The sequence below is a fragment of the Gymnoscopelus braueri genome (assembly GCF_963280865.1).
Source record: "Gymnoscopelus braueri genome assembly, chromosome: 10".
NCBI lineage: Eukaryota > Metazoa > Chordata > Actinopteri > Myctophiformes > Myctophidae > Gymnoscopelus > Gymnoscopelus braueri.
The window spans coordinates 36,991,684-37,006,450 of NC_137611.1; the positions used below are offsets into that span (position 1 = coordinate 36,991,684).

General features: G+C 38.9%; 2 protein-coding genes across 5 annotated transcripts in view; both read left to right on the forward strand.

Moving 5' to 3' along the window:
• Positions 1-7,100: 7,100 nt before the first annotated feature.
• On the forward strand, positions 7,101-8,285 carry LOC308093550 (dnaJ homolog subfamily A member 4-like; the record flags this gene model as incomplete). Its single annotated transcript, XM_080439885.1, has 1 exon — positions 7,101-8,285. One exon carries the CDS (start codon positions 7,101-7,103, stop codon positions 8,283-8,285), a length of 1,185 nt encoding a protein of 394 aa, XP_080296011.1.
• Positions 8,286-10,425: 2,140 nt separating this feature from the next.
• sppl2 (signal peptide peptidase-like 2) overlaps positions 10,426-14,767 on the forward strand; it is a 237,084-nt gene continuing 232,742 nt past the window's right edge. For all 4 annotated transcript variants that reach the window (XR_013933890.1, XR_013933891.1, XR_013933892.1 and 1 more), the window contains exons 1-4: positions 10,426-10,546; positions 12,054-12,170; positions 13,052-13,234; positions 14,650-14,739. Coding sequence is in view for 1 of the 4 variants with exons in the window: in XM_080440083.1 (XP_080296209.1) it covers positions 10,499-10,546; positions 12,054-12,170; positions 13,052-13,234; positions 14,650-14,739 (438 nt within the window). In the remaining 3 variants the exon portion in view is untranslated. The remainder of the gene's footprint in view (positions 10,547-12,053; positions 12,171-13,051; positions 13,235-14,649; positions 14,740-14,767) is intronic.

Here is a 14,767-nt window from a genome sequence, read left to right on the forward strand (position 1 = left end):
TGCCTGTCTATTACCAAGTCCTACGTGTTATATTCTTTATTATATATTCGTCAACATAATTTATGTGGTCAAGTATACTGACAATATCAGTGGTGTAAAGTAACTAAGTACATTTACTCAAGTACTTTACTTTTTTCATTTATTTTTTATCCCCCAAAAAATCACCTATTAGGAGGGCAGGGTGAGTCACCAGAACCAAGAACGTTTTTGATTAATCTAACATGTTACAAATATGGAATTTGAAGTTATAATGTATAGGAAGGGGGCGTGTCTGATAAAATGAATATCAAATATCTAAATACTGAATCAAGCAACTTAAAAACTGTCTGGGGGGCTCACAAAAGCCTGAGTAAACGATAACATGACCCAAACATTTTTTTAAAGTAAAATATCCCTTTAGCTTTAAGTACAATTTTGAGGTATTTTTACTTTATTGGAGTATTCCCAATTTTCAAAACTTTTACTTCTACTCCACTACATCTCAGAGGCAAATATTGTTCTTTTACTCCACTACAATTATTTGAAAGCTTTAGTTACTATAGTTACTTTGCAGATATAAATTATTATAACACATACATTAACCACTTTACCACTACTGTATTTGAAAATAGCCGATCTACAAGCTCACAACGCGTCAGATCACGACACATTGTGAGCTTCTATATCTGGGTAACACTTTTACTTAAAAGTTTTGGTACTTTAAGTATAGTTTGATGCCAATACTATGTACTTTTACTGCACTCAAGTAACATTTTGAACGCAGGCCTTTTACTTGTAACAGAGTATTTTCATATTGTGACATAGTTTTTACAAACTATTTTATTTTGTAAAATATCTGAGTACTTCTTCCACCACTGATGATCAAGATGATCGTCTGCCAGTTTCCGGCATCCAAACGCCCAATCACTCACGACATGACGACAGCCATCCTTCCAGACTATGGGATGTAGACACTACCAACTGCAGCTGAACTAGGAGGCAGGAGGAGGAGCATATGATGGAATGACATCATAGTGGAGAGAAGTGAATCAAGCCTTCTCAATCATGAGTATATGTGCAAATCAATTACAAGATTGAACATGACACTGATTGTATGATCTGACTGAATGTCTCTGGCAGCCAGGGCAAATTACGTTACTTACCATAACATTTCAGAGGTTGTAAGTGTTATTTTTTTATGTATGTCTTTTAATCTGTACCTAATTAATGTTTCACTTTATCTGTATTGTACTAGTGTGATCCTGTCATTTATAGATTGTATTTGTATTATATTTGTTGCTGGTTTTATCTGTAGATCAGGGGTCTTCAACGTTTTAGCCAAGGGCCCCTGAGAGATGAAGCAGGGACCCCCACTACATATTGTATAAAATTGTGTTGCAGATAAAACTTTTTCATAGATTTCATAGACTAGTTTGACAACACAATCATTGTGTAGTGTTGTGTTGAATTCATGTTAATGTGTATTTTCAGACAGTTAAGTAAAATTGTTGATCTGCTATTTTTGGCTCCTCAGAATAGGGATGCTAGCTAGGGTTCAAGTGGTTGATGTAAAAAATAATTCTATCACACAAAGTTTTGGTGGCCCCCCTGTAGTAACTGTTGGACCCCTGTTGAAGACCCCTGAGTAGATGATAAAAATGAGAGAAAGATTGATTTGAAGGCATTTAGATTATTTCACAATCAGAGAAACATTTTTATAACGCCTCATTCTAGCTTGTTAACTTGGTAAGTGAGAAACTGTATTGTTTTAACTAGCAATTCTTATTTATTCATGTTCTTGCTTTTTGTCATGTATACCGTTATAATATTTTCCTTTTGTGTGTCATTTTACAGGTAAAAGCTGAAATGGAGAAGGCAAGATGAAGATGACTTGAAGAAGAAAGAAGGATGTGAAAAGCTGAAGAGACAACACGACAGTGATGGAGAGAAGATTTTTATAATACCTCCTAGGTTGTTAACAGGTAATTATGAAAATATTTCCTTTCATAACAGTACTGCACATGCTTTATTTTTATGTATGATCTTGGTAAGGTATGAAAGAAATTTCCACTTAACTGTGTTATTTTTAGTAGCATACAGGCTATATGATTGTATTTTGCGCTTGCTGTTTGTAATGGGTGTTCTTATAATCTTTTCATTTTCTGTGTCATTTTACAGGTAGAAGCTTAAATGGAGAAGAAGGGAAGATACATGGTAGAAGAGAGGAGGAAGTGAAGTGGTGAAAAGAACATGAAGATGGAGAGAAGATGAGGTATTTGTTCGATCTGAAGGCATTGAGGTCATTTCACTCCATCAGAGGAGGTAAGATCAAAGCTGGTGGACTGACATTTTCCCAAGGCCAACGATAATTTCAGACGAACATTTTTGTTGCCATTGTGTTACCAAGGACAACAATGTATTGAACAAACATTTTGATAATGCTTCCCAGCAACTGGTGATTATGAAAATGTTTCATTACAGTACTACACATGCTTGATTGTCTATGTAAGTACGAACTAGGTACGGTATGAAACGATGTCCACTTAACTGTATTGTTTTTAGGAGCATATTTGATTGTGTTGTGTGCTTGCTGTTTGTAATGCTTATTCTTATAATCATTTCATTTTGTGTGTCATTTTACAGGTAGAAGCTGAATTGGAGAAGAAGGGAAGATGAATGGTAGAAGAGAGGAGGAAGTGAAATGGTGAAGAGAACATGAAGTTGGAGAGAAAATGTGGTAATTGTTCGATGTTCCCAAGGCCAAAGATACCAACACAACTTAAAACCAACCAGATATCAACGTTTAATGATGTTAGAAATTAACATTGTGTGGACGTTAGCATAACAACGTTAAGCAGACATCGGGTTTTGGTCACAATACCTGACAACAGCATGTCAGTATTCTACGTCAATATGACGTTAGCATAATACGTTGAGCAGACGTTGGGTATTGGTTACTTACCAACACAACCTAAAACTAACCAAATATCAACGTCTGATGATGTTAGACATCAACGTTATGTGGACGTTAGTAAAATAACGTTGAGCAGACATTGAGGTTTGGTCAAAAATCCGACAACAGCATGTCAGTATTCAACGTCAACCTTACGTTGGGATAATACGTTTAAAAGACGTTGGTTATTGGTTAGTTACCAACACAACCTAAAACCAACCAAATATCTACGTCTAATGATGTTAGACTGCAACGTTGTGTGGATGTTGTCATAATAACATTGGGCAGACATTGAGGTTTGGTCAAATATCCGACAACAGCATGTCAGTATTTGACGTCAAACTGACGTTGGGATAATACGCTGAACAGACATTGGTTATTGGTCAGTTACCAACACAACCTAAAATCAACCAAATATCAACGCCAATTGACGTCAAATTATTACGTTGATACATTGTTGGAAGTTGACGTTGGTCTAACGTTGGATTTTGGTTAGCTGACGTCACGACCTAAATCCAACCAAAAATCAACGTCAATAGACGTCGTGTGCCAGCTGGGTTCCTTTCATTACAGTACTACACATGCTTGATTGTCTATGTAAGTACGAACTAGGTACGGTATGAAACAATGTCCACTTAACTGTATTGTTTTTAGGAGCATATTTGATTGTGTTGTGTGCTTGCTGTTTGTAATGCTTATTCTTATAATCATTTCATTTTGTGTGTCATTTTACAGGTAGAAGCTGAATTGGAGAAGAAGGGAAGATGAATGGTAGAAGAGAGGAGGAAGTGAAATGGTGAAGAGAACATGAAGTTGGAGAGAAAATGTGGTAATTGTTCGATGTTCCCAAGGCCAAAGATACCAACACAACTTAAAACCAACCAGATATCAACGTTTAATGATGTTAGAAATTAACATTGTGTGGACGTTAGCATAACAACGTTAAGCAGACATCGGGTTTTGGTCACAATACCTGACAACAGCATGTCAGTATTCTACGTCAATATGACGTTAGCATAATACGTTGAGCAGACGTTGGGTATTGGTTACTTACCAACACAACCTAAAACTAACCAAATATCAACGTCTGATGATGTTAGACATCAACGTTATGTGGACGTTAGTAAAATAACGTTGAGCAGACATTGAGGTTTGGTCAAAAATCCGACAACAGCATGTCAGTATTCAACGTCAACCTTACGTTGGGATAATACGTTTAAAAGACGTTGGTTATTGGTTAGTTACCAACACAACCTAAAACCAACCAAATATCTACGTCTAATGATGTTAGACTGCAACGTTGTGTGGATGTTGTCATAATAACATTGGGCAGACATTGAGGTTTGGTCAAATATCCGACAACAGCATGTCAGTATTTGACGTCAAACTGACGTTGGGATAATACGCTGAACAGACATTGGTTATTGGTCAGTTACCAACACAACCTAAAATCAACCAAATATCAACGCCAATTGACGTCAAATTATTACGTTGATACATTGTTGGAAGTTGACGTTGGTCTAACGTTGGATTTTGGTTAGCTGACGTCACGACCTAAATCCAACCAAAAATCAACGTCAATAGACGTCGTGTGCCAGCTGGGTTCCTTTCATTACAGTACTACACATGCTTGATTGTCTATGTAAGTACGAACTAGGTACGGTATGAAACAATGTCCACTTAACTGTATTGTTTTTAGGAGCATATTTGATTGTGTTGTGTGCTTGCTGTTTGTAATGCTTATTCTTATAATCATTTCATTTTGTGTGTCATTTTACAGGTAGAAGCTGAATTGGAGAAGAAGGGAAGATGAATGGTAGAAGAGAGGAGGAAGTGAAATGGTGAAGAGAACATGAAGTTGGAGAGAAAATGTGGTAATTGTTCGATGTTCCCAAGGCCAAAGATACCAACACAACTTAAAACCAACCAGATATCAACGTTTAATGATGTTAGAAATTAACATTGTGTGGACGTTAGCATAACAACGTTAAGCAGACATCGGGTTTTGGTCACAATACCTGACAACAGCATGTCAGTATTCTACGTCAATATGACGTTAGCATAATACGTTGAGCAGACGTTGGGTATTGGTTACTTACCAACACAACCTAAAACTAACCAAATATCAACGTCTGATGATGTTAGACATCAACGTTATGTGGACGTTAGTAAAATAACGTTGAGCAGACATTGAGGTTTGGTCAAAAATCCGACAACAGCATGTCAGTATTCAACGTCAACCTTACGTTGGGATAATACGTTTAAAAGACGTTGGTTATTGGTTAGTTACCAACACAACCTAAAACCAACCAAATATCTACGTCTAATGATGTTAGACTGCAACGTTGTGTGGATGTTGTCATAATAACATTGGGCAGACATTGAGGTTTGGTCAAATATCCGACAACAGCATGTCAGTATTTGACGTCAAACTGACGTTGGGATAATACGCTGAACAGACATTGGTTATTGGTCAGTTACCAACACAACCTAAAATCAACCAAATATCAACGCCAATTGACGTCAAATTATTACGTTGATACATTGTTGGAAGTTGACGTTGGTCTAACGTTGGATTTTGGTTAGCTGACGTCACGACCTAAATCCAACCAAAAATCAACGTCAATAGACGTCGTGTGCCAGCTGGGTTCCTTTCATTACAGTACTACACATGCTTGATTGTCTATGTAAGTACGAACTAGGTACGGTATGAAACAATGTCCACTTAACTGTATTGTTTTTAGGAGCATATTTGATTGTGTTGTGTGCTTGCTGTTTGTAATGCTTATTCTTATAATCATTTCATTTTGTGTGTCATTTTACAGGTAGAAGCTGAATTGGAGAAGAAGGGAAGATGAATGGTAGAAGAGAGGAGGAAGTGAAATGGTGAAGAGAACATGAAGTTGGAGAGAAAATGTGGTAATTGTTCGATGTTCCCAAGGCCAAAGATAAATTCAGACTAACATTCTTTTTTGTGCTCCTTCAAGCTTGATAACTAGGTATGGGAAACAATGTACTTTTAACTGTATTGTATTTAATACCATATCTGATTGTGATTGTTTTCTTGCTCTAAATTGTTACAATCATTTATCATTTCATTTCCTCTGCCAGGCAAGATGAAAATGTATTGTTTAAGAGAGTAAGAACTTGTGTATTTGAATAAATAAAATCAAATTGTGTTTAAAATAGGCTATCAAACTTAAGTTAATGCTTTACTAAAATGTTCAGAAGATAATCTGACCGAAAGTTGTAATGGCCTAAACCACACTATTTGGGAGTCTTGCTTACTTTCCCATTTTCCTGTTTCTGGATGAAGGATTTGGGCATGACTTCCACAGCAGCCTGTCTAATCTGTCTGATATGACTGATTTCTGGGACATCAAGGGGTGATCCAGGGAGCATGCTCATCTGGACACCCGTGTTCAGAAAGCACTGTCCAGAACAGTTGTCTGCTTCTTTAGCAAAACCATTAAAGTTTGTAAAAGCTTGGCTTGGGTAAACCTTTGCCAGATGGCAGCGTGTTGCTCCAAAAACTCAACTGTGTTACTCAACATGTCGGCCAATCCGCCTGGAATCATCCAATAATTTCAGGGTCACCAATGTAGTTTTAGTGCAAACAAAGACATAGTTATAATGTGCATTATCCAGGGAAAACCGAAGTCTAGCAGTAGCACAATACAACTACATATGCTATAGGCCAAAACATATGACACATGACATGTCATGTGTCATATGTTTTGGCCTATAGCAAAATATACATTCTGTAATTTATGTATATCTATCTACTCACTACATTGTACTGTTTGCCAGACCCGGGGGTCAGGCCTACATGAGGCTTTGTCGTCCCCTTTTCATCCATATATGGACGAAAACGTTTTCTTACATGTCCCTCTTTTTGACTGGCCAAGCTTAGCGTGACGTAGTGCTCTGATCTTCAGATTTCAACCACTAGGGGTCTGGCAGTGCTCCGAGGAGCACTTTTTTGCTGTGGCCTACTGACAGTGTGCACAAGATATTTGATGCTAATTGCGGTCAAGCCGTTTGCGAGATTAGCTCTGAACCAACCACAGACACACACACAGACACCCTCTTCTAGACGGCTCTATCTTCCACAGAAGCACCAGACTCTACGGAATAGCAGTTCAGTAGCAGCTGCAAAGTTGTCAACATGGTCCGTGAAACCAGCTATTATGACATCTTGGGTGTTAGTAGCAACGCCTCACCTGAAGAAATCAAACAAGCTTATAGAAAACTTGCATTGAAATATCACCCAGACAAGAATCCCAATGAAGGAGAGAGGTTCAAGCTCATATCCCAAGCCTATGATGTGCTATCAAATCCAAAGAAGAGGGCCTTGTATGATAAAGGAGGAGAACAAGCTATCAAGGAACGTGGCATGGGTGGAGGGGGATCCCCCATGGACATTTTCAACATGTTCTTTGGTGGAAGAATGCAGAGAATGCAGAGACGAGGTAAGAATGTATTTCACCAGTTTGGCGTCACCCTGGAAGAGATGTACAACGGAACCACCAGAGACGTTGGGCTCCAGAAAAATGTAATTTGTGAAAAGTGCGAAGGTTATGGTGGTAAAAAAGGTGCACTGGAGAATTGCTCAAGTTGTAAAGGAGAAGGTTTCCAGATCCAAGAACAACAGATCATACCAGGCATGATTAAGACCCTACGTAGAGTGTGTGCTGACTGTCAGGGACAGGGCAAGCATTTTAACTCCAAGGACCGTTGCAAGACCTGCAATGGGCACAAGGTGGAACGCCAAAAAAAGATTCTTGAAGTTCACATTGACAAAGGAATGAGACATGGTCAGAAAATTATACTCTATGGTGAAGGTGACCAGGAACCAGGCCTGGAGCCTGGTGACATCATCATTGTGCTGGATCAGAAGGAGCATCCTGTTTTCCAGAGACGGGGGGATAATCTGGTAATGAAAATGGATATCAAGCTGGTTGATGCTCTTTGTGGTTTTAAGAAGACTATTCACACATTAGACAACAGAACGCTGCTCATCAGCTCACAGCCAGGTGACGTTGTGAAGCACAATGACCTGAAATGTATCCAGAATGAAGGCATGCCAATTTACAAGGATCCTTATGAAAAGGGACAGCTATTCATTCAGTTCCTGGTGGAATTCCCTGAGAAGGACTGGCTTCCAGAACATCTAATGCACCAGCTGGAAAATCTGCTACCTCCCAGGGATGATGTGATTATATCTGATGACATGGAGGAAGTCATTCTCAGCGAAGTGGATACTCAGTCACAACAGAGAAGACAAAGTGGGGAGGTTTATGGTGAAGAGGGTTCCTCTTCACCACGTGATGTTCAATGTCAAACACAGTAAATGTAGTGTAGTGTTACCTCTTCATTTCAATACTGATAAACCACAAATTGGGTCATGATTTAGCTGAAATGCCAGTTTGTAACATCTGCAATACCACAAATTGGGTCATTTCACTTTCAAGCTTTAATGCAGCAGACTAATTTTTTCACTAAGAATATGTGAAACAAGTAATCACAACAACTGCAGTTTTTGTCCCTTTTGTCCAACATCTTTAAAGACACGTTTTTCTTTGTATGTACTTTGGCACATTCCAAAACTGAAAAGATTACATGTAGCCTATGCTTTCTATGGGAATAACATTCCTCATGACATATCTCATTCAGTGTTTAGCATCTATTTATTGACATGGGGTGTTACCTACAAAAAGTAACTCTAAACTTGGTCTGAAGCAGTACTTCCAAGATATCCTGAGACTACAGTAGATGCAGAATATTCCATGGAAACACATGTACACTGTATACAGCAGTGAACAACATAAGCTACCGTAGAATATAGTACAGTGAAAGATCATCATACATTATGAGGTACGCTACACAAGACACACACAAAACTGAGCCTCCATAAAAAGCTTGTGCCAGGTGCTATATGCCAGTGCACCTGTACATTTACTGCACATGTAGCTCTGGTCCATAGCGTTAGAAGGAGTTCTTCTAACGCTATTTACCAGAGCTCATCTAGGAGCCTGGAGGTGCTCCATAAATCCAATGGTAGTCCATACAGTTGTTTTCAATGTGTTACTTGTTTCAGACCAAAGTGGTCGACAGTCGGATGGAGGGACAGACCGTTGGACTCACTGACTGACATCGCCATCCTTACAGAGCCCTGCCCAAGGGGTGTCAATTGGGGTCCCAGGGGAAGGCAATTGCCACCCCTAGCATTTGCATTCAACCTAAAATCTAGTTCTATGCTGTAGGCCTATTCTTCACCAAAGTGTTTGCAGCTAAATCAGATTTTTAGAGCAGCGCTATAATGGCCATTGATATAGTGCACCTAAACCCAGGTCTTTCCATGAATACATGTGACATATGATGCCGCAATTTACATGTGCAGTAGCCCTGTAACATGACTGTCATACCATGTGAACCATGGCTACATGTGCAGTAGCTCTGGTCCATAGCGTTAGAAGAAGAACTTCTAACACTATGGACCAGAGCTACTCCTGGATGAGCTCCTGATGAATCTTGCTGATTTTGGTGACTCCATGGGCTTTTCCTCTGGTGTCAGCTTTAGGCCATAATTTCAACTTGTACACAAGATATCTCAAAAACGAATGGGTGTATTGCCATGAGACTTCATGCTGAAGGATGAATCCAAACCAATTGAGTGACAGCATGACCTTTCCTCTATACCACCAGCCACCCTCAGACCACAATGGTATCTTACACTTTTCGGCCAAGAGTTACTTAGAGTTGTATTGAAGAGTTCCACTCCAAGGTGTAAGGAGCAGCAGGGCCTCTAGAGGTAGCCAGCGTTGCTTTTAACTTAGACTCTAGTCTTTGTTCTTCTTCTTCTTCTTCTTCGTTGTTCTAGTCTTTGTTTTGATGATATTTACTACTACTATCCTATTTTGAAACATCTAAGTTGGTTGAAAACGAATCACGAGGCGTTTTACTCATGTTAAAAATAACCAATAGCAGATGCGCTGCAGAGAGTAGGCGGGTCTGTAGCGGAACAGCTGGTGGGCATGGTTGCCATGTCCGCTTATTATAAGCAATGTTGGGCTTGTGTTTCTCCGAAGTTGCTTGTACATAATATTGGCAGTTGCGGGTTGCGTTTTTTTTGGGGCTTGTTTAAAAGTGTAGTTGCTTATTTTGGCTTGTTTCCTTATGTTATTTAAGCTAGTGGTTCTCAAACATTTTCATGTCAAGAACCCCCAAATTAATATGTATTTGTCTGCGGACCCCCATCTGAAAATATGTTGTACCAGCCAGGGACCCCCAATACAAGATTTGTGTTGTTAAAACGTTTAAACAAATATTCCACATTTTTCAAATGTTCTTCAAGCAAGATTTTTTGTGAAAATAGCAGATCTGCTATTTTCAAATAGCCATGTATTATGTTTAAAGCCAAGGGCGAAGGGCTTGCTTCTTTTGGGCTTGTTTTCATAGACCTGTTTGCTTGTTTCTCTCTCAAAGCCTGGCAACACTGGCGGGTGGGCGCACTGTGTAGTGAGCAGTGCGGTTGATGGGGAAACAACAACAAGCTAAGGCATCATGAGGGTCCCTTTAACCCTGATTTGGGCAGCTTTTCTGGTTCAAAAGGTAAGAGAGGGCACACGGTTGCCTCCACAAAGCGAGTTTGTGTTCATGCATACTGCACTCGACACGTGGTCGATGAAAACAATGTTTTTTTTTGTTTTTTCTTTATTTTTCGGAATGATTAGCTTGCATGCTATGAGTGTGTTAGCTTGCGGAGATCACCGATAGGGCCCCGGTATCGAATACATAGGCATCATCAGGTTTCTGTTCACTATAAAAGTACGATTACTGTGCTGATGGTTCAGCTAAATGCTTTAATTTAGCTATTAAGCAGTGGTGTAAAGTAACTAAGTACATTTACTCAAGTACTGTACTTAAGCACAATTTTGAGGTATTTCTTTTACTTTCTTTAGTATGTCCAGTTTTCAGTACTTTTACTTCTACTCCACTACATCTCAGAGGCAAATATTGTACTTTTTACTCCTCTACAATTATTTGACAGCTTTAGTTACTTTGCAGATATAAATTATATTATAAAACATACATTAACCCCTTTAGCCCTATTTTATACAACAGGTTATTTGAAAATAGCCTATGCCAGGCGTTTTGAGCTTGTAGGTCTGCTATTTTCAAACATTTTGGTACTTTTAGTATATTTTGATGCCAATTCCTTTGTACTTTCACTCAAGTAGCATTTTGAAGAACAAAGTATTTTTAAATTGTGGAATTGCTACTTTTACTCAAGTGAAATATCTGAGTACTTCTTCTTCCACCACTGTTTCAGACAATCAGGTAAACTTGGTAATCATTGCCTACTATGAGTTAGAGTGCTGTCTTATCAGGTTTATTGCAATAAAGTAGATCGTTGCTACTGTACTGGTCATGAACGATAACGTTACACTCACACAATATAGAGCTTCAGTGTCAGAATAAGAACTGGCCTCCTTGCTAATGGAAATGAGGCCAAAAAGCCTGTTAGAGTTACCTTTAAAACAGTAGTTCTCAAACCTTTTCATGCCAAGGACCCCTAAATTGATATGTATTTGGCCGCGGACCTCCATCTGAAAATATTTTGTGCCAAGGACCCCATACAAGATTTGTGGTGTCAAACATTTCCAAAAGAATGTAATTTCTATTTTTTAAATAGTAGAGGCATATAGGGCCCTGGGGGTCCCTGGACCCCACTGTGAGAACCCTGCATCAGACCACGTTCCACCATAACTCTCCATTTCTACACACACACTCAGAGTTACAGCCACACAAGGGTCCATTTGGTTCCTAACTATCCATAATTAATCAGGGGAACCCCTGGAACCCGCTCAAGGAGCCCTGAGGGTCCCACTTTGAAAACCACTGCTTTAAAATACACACCAGCAACAGCTAGTTTGTCATTATTACAGTCATAGTTAAGGACTTGTTTATTTTCCTCAACAACACATTTACAACGTTGCTATGTGTTTTAGATTAAAGTTGATCTTTTAATGTTTAAAAACAACGTACAGTCTACACTTACACACATTCATGACACATTATACACATTCATATTCACATTTACATTTTTTTTTGACAGGTTGTGGGAGAGTATGGCATGGCCCATTTCAGCGACAAGGGCAAAAGTAAAGGAAAGGATTACTGCATATTCTTCAACTCACAATGGGCAGGTCTACCTCAGGACCTCAATAAGGCGGTAAGTGAACAGTTTAGCAGCAACCTTTTGGCCAAGAATGTTCACATCAGTGATGGCCTTGTTTACATTTAATGTGGTGGTCAAAGATGAAAAATGATAGACAAGGATCAAGCATTTTATGAATTTAATAATGACCATTTTCCTTATTTTCCTATTTAATAACAATACGCACACATTGATCGTGGAGGTGCAGGTCAGGCTGGAGATATCAATTGAAGTAGAAGAATACTGCAACATGTTGATTGGTTATAGCATTGCTTTTAATGCTATTGATCTTGGCAACTTTATCAGACTGTGAGAATTGGTATAACACTCATCTACATTAGTTCTTAACACCAGTTCACCTCAGAGCTGCTGTCTCAGTCACCTATTGGACTGTTTGTTTACGCACTATTTGTTTTCGCATGACTATGTTGCCAATTATCACAACAAAAGTATTATAGAATTTATTTTGCAGATATGACACAGTGATTGGACTACTTTGGTGAATGGTGTATTTATGTGTTTGTGTATACTTATGAGTGAATTGTGTACACCACAGTCTATGTAGGTCTGTAATGTTTTTTTTTTTTTGGGGGGGGGGGGGTTGGGTTGTATGTCCTTTTGTGTTATGCTACCAGAGCAAGTATTTCATTGTATCATAATACACACAACGACAAAGTTTAACCTCAAACCTATAGCTCTGAAGCTCTGAAGTTTATTTATCAATATAAAATTAAGGTCAATGTGTCTGCAAGCTGCGGGACTTAGTTGTATTGTTAAATAAACTTAGCATCATAGCTAGCGGTGGCATTTTTCCTATTGTAGCCTACCTTTCATTAGCCTTTGTACCGTTTGGCACGATTATGAATTTGTCTGTTGTTTTTTAATGCGTTCCATAGTCACGTCTCCAGATCTACGACCTGACATCATCAGTGCTGTGCTCTGCATCCGAGGTCCCTGAGGGAGGCTTCACCAATAGCATCCCTATGGTGATGAGGGGAAACTGCACCTTCTATGAGAAGGTCCGGTTGGCCCAGATTAATGGTGCCAAAGGTCTTCTCATAGTCAGCAAGGACAGGCTGGTAAGGGGGGCATCAGCAAGCGATCATACCAAACTACATGTCAGGGCATGAAAATAACACCCACCAACCTGTCAAATGCCCGAAAAAATCACCGTGGCAGCTAACGCCAATTTGACAAGTGATGAATGAATTTCCAAACGGCATATGGATTGAAGGCTGCAGCATACTCCAAACTACGTCCAAACTTTGTTTGGCCTAGGTAGGCAATAAGAACAAAACCTCATTCAGAACTTAAGCAGTGCCTTTCAGAACTTTAGTAGTTCCTGTACGTTCAAGATGTTCTAACTGGCCGAACAAAGTTATGACAGAAAATCTTGTGTGATTGGTCAGACACTCGATGATTTATGTTGTTTCATTTCCGCTATCTGTCAGCAATGTACCACGGACTGTTTTGAAGAAATGTTGGCTGCGGATAATCCCTTTTGACTACAAATGTAATGTACTGAGTGGTTAGTGAGCCCGCCTAGGGAGCCAGAGGCCCTGGTTGCCCCAGGTACGATTCCAGGCCAGGCCAGCAAATGTGTCGATGAAATGAAATTTGTCCCTGAGCAAGACTCTTAACCCCTAATTGCTCACAGGCCCTCATTGGAAACAATACCGCAAGGACTTTCATGAACGGACCTGTAAAAGGAATTATCCTTTATCCTACTGTCGCTTTGCTTTTTGTATTGAGCGCAATAACAATATAACCGAGAAGATTCACACATCGTAGGCTACCCTGCAGTGCTGTAAACAGAATAAAGTAAATAAATATGTGTAAATATTAAATATTTACCGGTAACTTAAATCAATGTTTAGCAAATAGTAGTCCGTCTTTATAATGAAAAAACGAAGAAAAACAACAAAACAATAAATTAAACGTTTAATTGATAGTATTAATCGATTATAACTGTTATCAGTTAACAATGAAATGGTTAATTATTCACATCCCTAACATACTTATTACAGTTCTAAAGACTCATCAATGGCCCTCAATGTCAAAAATTTCAGTAATCCTTGACCTTATTTGCAATGACTTGGCATGGAGAATGTATCATTATACTATAGTATACATTGTAATTAGTTCGATATAAATAATACGCAATTACAAAAAGGACTCAATAATACGCAATTACAAAAATATAGTTCAATTATCAAATGTAAAATATTTTAGAGTGCTTCCTTAAAGTATTGTGCTTTGCGGAATCATAGGCCTTTAAATCAAATGAGGAAACATTTGACATTATAGCACATATTTTATACATTCTGACCATCGTTCTGCTTTCCCAATATTTCTGGACACTTGTTTTGAGCACAGATCAATCCTATAAAGAATTGTCATTGTTATTGTGATACATGAATGTTGACAGCATTTCTTGTGTCCACATTCTGCAGCCCTGGTATCAATGGCTATTGTTTTCTTTTTTTAATTACAGACACCACCTGCAGGGAACAAGACACAGTATGAGGAGATTGACATCCCTGTAGCACTCCTCAGCTACTCTGACATGCTGGACATAAGCAAGGTGACAAGTTGAAGAGATGCTGTCTCTC